General features: G+C 43.2%; 1 protein-coding gene across 2 annotated transcripts in view; it reads right to left on the bottom strand.

Moving 5' to 3' along the window:
- LOC308054023 (ligand of Numb protein X 2-like) overlaps nucleotides 1–8,597 on the bottom strand; it is a 56,516-nt gene that overhangs the window by 5,656 nt on the left and 42,263 nt on the right. For both annotated transcript variants that reach the window (XM_080366146.1, XM_080366147.1), the window contains exons 6-9: nucleotides 7,471–7,653; nucleotides 6,225–6,399; nucleotides 5,806–6,016; nucleotides 1,145–1,303 (exon numbers count right to left, since the gene is read on the bottom strand). In XM_080366146.1, coding sequence (XP_080222272.1) covers nucleotides 1,145–1,303; nucleotides 5,806–6,016; nucleotides 6,225–6,399; nucleotides 7,471–7,653 — 728 coding nt within the window. The remainder of the gene's footprint in view (nucleotides 1–1,144; nucleotides 1,304–5,805; nucleotides 6,017–6,224; nucleotides 6,400–7,470; nucleotides 7,654–8,597) is intronic.

Raw genomic sequence — 8,597 nt, 5'->3', positions numbered from 1 at the left:
CTAATCAGAAAGCAGGAAACACGCTTGTCAGGACTTAATCATTGTTAACACACACCCTAGGACCCCTAAGGTCTAGCCCACCCTGAGCCAAGATCGTCAATTCCTTGTTGAAGCAACTTTTTCCATTCTGAGTCAGAGGGCAAGGGAAAGGGAGGACACTGCTGGTGCTTTGAGCGGTGGCAGTGAAGGTCACCAGCAGTGTGACCAGCTGGCCAGTCAGCAGAGGGAAAAGTTACAGGAAACAAATTTGCACTGATAAACATACTTGTCATCAAGGTCACTCCTACAGCTAGCAGCCACTAAGGTGAGTGCTCACGAGGCCAAAGCATGCTGTCACGTTGTAGTTCAACACATAAAGGTTTTAAAGTCCTGCTTGATCTGCCCACCTCTATGGCCCACCAAGCCATCCTCTGAGTGGTTGTCCTGTTCTGCTGCGAGGTGTGAAACCAGGCAGCTACCTTCCTCACATCCGATGGGGAAAGCACACGGCCATCCTGGCACCCGCACAGGAACCCGGCTGGCCCCAGTCCTTCCACCCAGGCTCTGCCCCAGCTAGAGGCCTACACACCATTTTCAGGGGAGCAAAGCCCAGCTCCCGATGCCCAAACTATGCCCCCTACTAGGACAGCAGCCTTGCTGTACAGCTCTCTTGGTTCCCAGAGATAACACTGTAAGAGAGCTCTGTGGGATTATCCAGGCGTGCTGTTTACTCTCACTCCTCCACTCGCTGTGATTACCAACCAACAGGTCAGCAAAACTGGATTTAAGTTTCCTGCACAGGAGGGCTTTTGTTGCTTTCATTGACATACTTTTCCTAATCCTAATTTTATACTCTGGCACCTCCAAGATTCATCTCAAATATCCCCTTTCTGCTTTTATCTAATCACTCAATTAAAAGCTTTACAGCCTTTTAAAATTTAACTGTTAATTCCTTTTAGCTGCACCTTTATAGAGAAACCAAAACACTCATTAATACAGGACTTAGCTTGTTACAGCTTTGGTAACAGTGTTAACTGCACAAATGAGTGTGTAAGAAGTCATTAACTTAGCTCAGCTAGTTAAAAGGGTAAGAGACTGTCAGTCCCTTGTACTGATAGCATTTCTGATACAAACACCAGAGACCGGCAGGGTAGCTCACACGTACTTCAGTTTCCTGTCTCGGAAGGCTGGAGTCCCAGGCACGATGGTTTTTATGAAGAATGGCTGGTTTCCTTTGCTTTCCTCAAAGCCTCCAACAATGCTGAAGCCCCAGCTTTCCAGGTTACCTTTACTAAGGACAATATCTTGACAGCAGTGAAGATAGCTGTGGAGACAGGCACAGTCAAAACCAGAGGAAGCTTATGAGTACGTTTCAAGGAAAACTGCCTGACCAGAAATTTATGTTTTCTCTGGTGAAAAGCACAGCTGTGTAACAGCCTTATATCTTCTTTTTAAGGATCTGAGGCAACCTCTTCGCAGGGCACATTACAGGGATAATTCTCAAAGGTGAAGGTACCAGTTCTTTAGAAATCTTCTCTTGGTATTGTCAGTGCTAGTTTAAGAGTTAACAGAAAATTACTGTTCTCTAAAGGAGTTTGTGACCCGAAAGATTCGTGAGTAACTTCATGAATTCTACTAATGAACATGCACAGTACCAGTGACAAAACCAAATTAATCATCAACAGCAGCTACACCCATGCAATTAATGAGAATCGAGCTATTTTTATTCCATCTGTATACTACATGCTTGATACAATGAAGGCATTCAGCAGCTGCGTATCACTGATGGAAAGCAAACACATGAGGTATGGCAGCCCTTCTTCTACTGACTACCAAATCAGAATATGGAAGGTTTTTCCTGCAGGACCTACACCCAGGATTGCTATGCACAGGCAAGATACTGGATTCCTCAGAGCGAGTTCACAGACCACTGGTTTTGAATGCTGGTCACTGAGGTATGTCTTCCAAGTCATCCTGGGGTATGCTGCAGCGCGAGGGCTGCCGTGGAGAACGGGGCCTGTAAGTGCTAAGAGCACTTGCTCCTTGAGTTTGTAGCACAAAGACATGCAAAGCCTTTGCGAGGCGTCTGAAAAGGTGTGTCAGGAGTGCAGGCAAGCATCTCGTGTACTCTGGCTCACAGTCAGGTTACATTCTGGCACAGAGGCACTGCCAGAGCTACACTGTGTGAAACTGCCGCCGATCATCACCCCACTGAGGTATTCCAGCAGCTAAACTTTTCCTAATAAACGTTTTTGCCGTAAGGGCTTTACTGGAGCAGTTTGCAGATGAGTTTCAGATTTCAAAAGCCTCAGTTAACTTCTTACTAGGAGAAAGATCCAATTATCTACTTTCAAACTGTAATTTACTTTACTTTTGTACAAGTTCTTCATACGTAAATGTGGGCAGACCCAGCTCCAGCTTACTGATGCCTCCATGGTTTTTTTCTACTGATACCACACAAGTGTAAAAAAACACACCATGAGAAAGGTATGTGACAACTAGCGTAAATAAACAGCACAGAAAGCAAGAGTGGTAAGCAGCACTGTGTCAGCATAGAACATAAACAAAAGCATTAGACATTCTCCAAGAGTTTAAAAAGGCTAGAAATCAGTTTTCCATATGAAAAAGGGTTTTTAGGAAGAGAAACAGTAATTTACTGTAATGGAAAATGACTGTGAAAAAAGAATTTTAGACTTTACAGAAAGTAAAGGTGCAAGTTTTATTCTGACAAACACCCTGCTGAGTTTGCAGTTCTGCATCCCTTTCAGAGTTTGTGGAGCGTGCCGCTCCAGCGGGGCCATGGCAGGGAACACCTAACAGTTGCTGCAGAGAGAGCTCAGACGTCATGGAGACTTGAGTTCAGATACACCAAAGGAAAAGGGCAGGAGGAAAACTGCTTTGCCACCCTCTGAGAATTATCTCTAAGCCACATAGTGCATGGTTACTGTTTTCAAGAGTCATAGCTTTACCAGAGAAAAGATAAAGTAATCTGTAATTTTGGTATTTCTAGTATCTTTAGGATTCAGCATGCAATGAATTAGGGGACACACCCCCTCCAAACCAGCACTGAGATGGTATTTCATACTATCAGTAGCTGGTCTTGGTTTAACATAATGCTATAAAGAAATCAAGTAAAGTTCCTGTTCTGTCTCCTATGACATAGACAGTGATGATGATAAACATTCAGTAGCAATGAGTAGTAGCATACAATTAACTTGGAACACTCACTTGCCACCAATTAATAACACAGCAAAGAACAGAGACAGAGTAAGTTTACAAGGACAGTAGAGCTACCCGCAGTTGTATTACAAACCAAAAAATGCAAGAAATATAGCAGCCACCTGGTTCAGTACAGCCAGTACTAGTTGCCCGAGGTTAGATGGAAAAATATTACACCACCATCCCCCTTAGGGAAGTGTTTGTATCTTCACTGGGAGTGTGCAGCACTGGCCGTGGTCACAAGTGGAAGATGCTCCAAGCTTACACACTGCAGTGTGCAGGTAGCCTTAGGAGCACAGAGTGGTTTTCTCTTAGGAAGAATGTGACCAAGGTGCTCATGTTATTCCCTCTGTTACCCAGGGCCCCAAGAAAGACACAGGACCAGGGCTGTCACCTCTCCTAAAATGCTTCTGCAACAGTAGCCTGGCATATAACCCATGTTCTGCAGGGTGGGCTACAGGGGCTCCACATTTCAGAAAGAGCACATCACCAAGGGAGCAGTGATGACAGACAGTATTTGACATAAACAGAAAACCACAGATACAAGAATCACGGCCAGAATTAAACACTGTGGGCTCAAGTGTTGCAACGACTGAATACATTTCCCTAGCCTTGAGCTTTATGCTGAAAGCTTGGAGTTGAAATTAAAGCTGGGCTTCAAACTAGAAAGAAATATTTGGGTTTCCTCTAAGGAGGAAAGGACGTTTCTGTTGGATAGAGTAGTAACTGGGAAAAAAAGCTGAACAAACCAAAATCGCACAAGCTATCAGCAATAATCTTTAAACTTCCACACCGTACTGCAAAATGTTTTAGCATACTGAGAGTACATCTACTTTAGCAGGACAGCCCAAAAGAAACCAATCTGGTGCTGAGGAGACAAGGTCTAGTTTTGGTACATTTCAGGGGATTTTCTGTAACATGTTGCTAGCGTGGTACACACAGGGTCTGTTCGTGCCAGAGCACAACAGACATTCCTCTGCAGCACTTCTGGTTGAGTCCCATCCAAACAGAACGCAGTTTGCGGGGGCCAAAAGCCCCTCAGCCATGTCAGCCAAAATACAGGAGAGGAGGACAACTGGGATCCTCGCTTCAAGTGCACATTCCCAAGCCAAACAAAAATGCTAGCGCAGAGGCAACCTAAACAGGTGACAAACAAGGCTGCCATTTCAATTTACAGATTCTCAGATTCTCAAGCAATAATTAAGAATAACTTGATTGTGCCAGCCACAATGTCAAATAGAAATACCTTGCCTAGCCGCAAGGCAGATTCTTAGTGGCTTTAGGGAAATTGTTCATCCTACGGACAACCAGCTAGCTGCTACCAGGTCTTACTGTGAGCGGATGGGAAAACGAGTGAGGAAGCACAACAATTACAGCCATTTTTATTACTGGAAACAAGAAGGGAGATTTTGTCAGATCCTGAAATGAAATAACCTTGCTTTGTGCCTCCTAACCACCCTCACACCCACAGAAGAATGGCAGACAAATTCAAATGCCGGAATTCAGGCTGGAGCAAGAAAGACTGAAGGGTTTGCACTCAGGTTTGGGCTATCCAGGGGCAGCTCAGGGCTAGTTCATACTAGGCCTGCACAGAACAAACAGGCTGCTTCCCTGGGAGAGCAGAGGAAACCAGCAGGATGGTGCTGAATACAAGCCAAGTTAGTCACCCAAGACACAAAAGCTACCTTCCTTGGGCTGTTTTGTTTAGCATTTACAGGCTGCTAAGTAACACAAGGGTAACGTAACAGAGGCTTTGCTAGTATTTCTTCTTTTAGCTGCCTCAAGAAACAAGGCTGTAAATAATCTGGGCTTCCCACAGAAGGGTTTGGCTTTACTGTTCCACATGCATTTCCTACATGATCCTCCTCCAGTCAGCTGGAACGACAACAGGCTCGACCTTTCACAGCTGAATGTATTTTGATGAAACTGCAGAAATGAGCAAACCAGAGGTTCACCTCTCCAGGAAGGAGAAAGAAAACTCCGTTACCTGGAACTTACCATGTTGCTTCTAAAATCTGTGCTAAGTCTATGGTCCAAACCTCCACAGTGAGAAAACTCAACTATTCAGAATCATTTCTGCTTCACGCTAAAGATAATACAATTATGACAACCAAAAAGCCTTAGACTGAAAGAATGCCTGCCCACAGCTGAGGTGATCAGATTAGAAACAAAACAGCACAGGTATCTGTTGGTTTCTGTAATGCCACCCAGAAAGAGCCACAGAGTGATTTCATTAATGATATTTTAGCAGGGACTATATCTGTGTTGATTATATGTCAAGTTAGTGCCTCAAATGCTAGAACCTATACTTCTGATTTTTTGTGTTAGTTCTCTTAGGAAAAAAAGGCTTTCAGGAACTTCTGATATATACAGTTACTGTCCAACAGAAGCGGGGGGATGATGGGTCACACCATAAAAAGCAGTAGAAATTTCTTATGCATTCATTATACTGTGATCTTGTTGACAAATAAGGCTTTCTGCTGCCTTAGTGCTAAATGAAAATACCAGTAATGCTTCTAAGTCAACCAACAAAGCAATTAATTTCTAGTATTTTAGTGAAAGTCAACTCTGTGATTGAACAAACCTCTGTACAGTCACCTAACATACCTAGGCAATCCAAGCCATGTGATCCAGAGGGGAGACCAACTGAATCCTTGCTCCTTGATGTCCAGAGTTGGCTCTGATGAGTTCAGTGAGAGGACTTCCAAGGCTTTCAGTACAACTGAGTGGGAAGCTGCATTAGATTTCAGTGCTGAGACAGCTTCATAGTAGTTCAAATGAGTCAAATCAATGCCATTTATGCTCAAAAGTACATCTCCTGTTGATTAAAGACAGGATTATTACAGACCTTTCGCTATGAAGCCCATTTCTGCCTCAAGGTCTCATATGGAACCAAGCTTCCAGTCTCACTTTAGTGCCCAAGTCCAACTTTCACCGAATCACCAACACACACACTGCCCCCCCAAAAAAACACCAAAAAACCCAACCCAGTTCTTCAGGGATAAAGGGTCTGAGATCCTCCTTACCTCGCTTGATTCTCCCATCCCTGAAGAGGCATCCAATGGGCTGCACACTTGTTACATATATAGGGAGTTTGTTTTTGTTATCCCTTCCACCTCCAATCGTTATTCCTAAGGATTCCTTTGGTTCTTTTTTTATTGCAACTGTCTTTTCATGACTTATATATCCCTGAGGTAAATCCTACAAAGGAATCACAGTATAAAATGCATCTTCATTAATGCAATTAAATGAGAAGTCCAGATCTGGACGAAAATAACAGAACATATTGTATCTTTAATCCAGAACATTTCAGCAGTGTTGCCAGATGGCAAAGTCAGCTTCTCACGTACTTGCTCTGGGTAGAAATACTACCCTGTATTTCCAACAACCACAACCACGGCACTGCTCGGCTAATGATCCCACATTCTTTTGCTGTAGAAAGATGCTTACTCTGAGGAGAACAATTTTGCACTGAAGAACAAGCTACAAACGCATTCCAAAGCCATTCATATCAAGCAATAAACATCTCTCTGACTACTACTAAATGTTTAGGTTGCAGTGAAAGCACATGTTATAGTGCGTGCTGTAGAAACAATACATCAATGATATTCAAGCATTTAAATCAAGGAACCACACTCCAGCCATTTCTGACAGCTACTTACTAAACTCCAGAGACATTTAAACACAGAGGTCTAAACAGTTGTAGCAAGTTTTCTCACTCAAACAGAAGTTCTAAACACAGAGCAAGTCTCTCTTGGTACAACAAGCTGGTGATTCTCCTCTTGTTCATACTGTTTCTTAAAATATGCAAACGATGGCAGATGAACACTGAAGTCACAGGAGCATTACTGTGTAATTTGTGTAGTTTCTACTTCTGTCCCATAAAGCCCTCTAGCTCCAAACCAGAAGCATAACTTGGTGTCCTTGTGCAATACCCTGAACCTGTTGTGCTTGAAGGATGTCAAGAGGCAAGTCCCAAGAGTCTCATGGATGGTAAATTTCCCATTGCACTTACCAGACAAGAAAGGATTAAACACTGGTTCTGCATAAACATTAGAGACATTTTGACATGTTTTTCCCCTAAAAACTGTGTTTCCCAGTAATGTTCCATTCTCCAGTGACAAAAGCCACAAACCTGCTGCTTTTCAATAGCCCAAGAAGAAATGGGGCTACTGATCCATCTTACATGATAAATTACCATCACAGAACAAACAGAATAGATCTGCTAGACCAAGAATAATGAGTACTTTTGCCATTAATTACAAAACTTACCTTCTGGTAGTTAGATTTTCGTCTATAGTGATTCTGTTCTAGTCGTCTTCGGTGGTGCACTGGGCTTCCTCCATTGCTACTGCTGCTGCTGCTATTATTTGATGTGCTGCCATCTTCTACTGGGTCTGACAGCTGTACACCTGGCTGCCTCAAGATCACAAAGTTCACTCTTGATTCAGTGGTCTTCCAGGAGAAACAAGAAGAGTGTAAATAAAACAGATAGAAAAATAAATTAGAAATTACAGAAGGCCCCTGCCATTTTCTTAGGGAGACAGAAGGGTTGGCATCGCTGTCCGCAAAGGGTCTGAAACAGGGCTACGCAATGCAATGGAATGTTTTTTTGTGAAGAGCCACAGAATCCCATGGTAAAAAGAAAAAAGGAATTAGCAAATGTCAGAAGGAACAGGAGCAGAGGCAGGCTTCACTCATGCCTCTCTCCTCCACAAATGCCAAACAAGTGGAAAGGGATGATTAATTCCTCCACTTCAGTAGAAAAAACTAAAATAGCATATTGTGTTGTGATACAAATGAACAGAACTAGAACACTGACTGGTCCACACAATGGATGACCATGATACCAAGCACTGGATGCTTTTTCTTTTATCATAAAGAAACTTGTTAAAGCTCTTCCCCTCCTAGCTTATGTACCACGTCTATTGTTCAACATCTCCCACCCATTTTTTTCCCAGAATACCTGAAGGCATGACCTTTTGTCTAAGACTGCTGCCAATTAAACACTTAACCAGCTGTATGTTTGGCCTTGGCAGAACTACAGGGAAAGTAGTCACTATTGTTACTGCTCTTCTAATTTGGTTTGTTCTTCCAGATAATTGGACAAAACCTTATTGTGAAGGACTCCACTGGGGTAAGGCGTATGTGCTTACTTGGGACATTTCCTGCAGTAGATGAGAGAAGTATAGTTGCCACTCTCACTTCTCAACATGGGATCCTATTTCCCTGGTGCCACAGCACCCTGGCAGCAGTGAATTCCCTGTCCTCAGACGAGGGACTGCATCAACTGTTTTGCAGTCAGTTTCTTTTCTTTTTTCTCTTTTCTCTCCTAGTACAGGAGAGTTTTGTTTTCTGAAACAGAAAGCCTCTTGCCTCCAAAGTCACTTCAGATAGCG

The sequence above is a fragment of the Falco punctatus genome (assembly GCF_963210335.1).
Source record: "Falco punctatus genome assembly, chromosome: 15".
Taxonomy (NCBI): Eukaryota; Metazoa; Chordata; class Aves; order Falconiformes; family Falconidae; genus Falco; species Falco punctatus.
The sequence above is the reverse complement of the archived record's forward strand: the minus strand, read 5'-3'. Positions and strand labels throughout refer to the sequence as shown.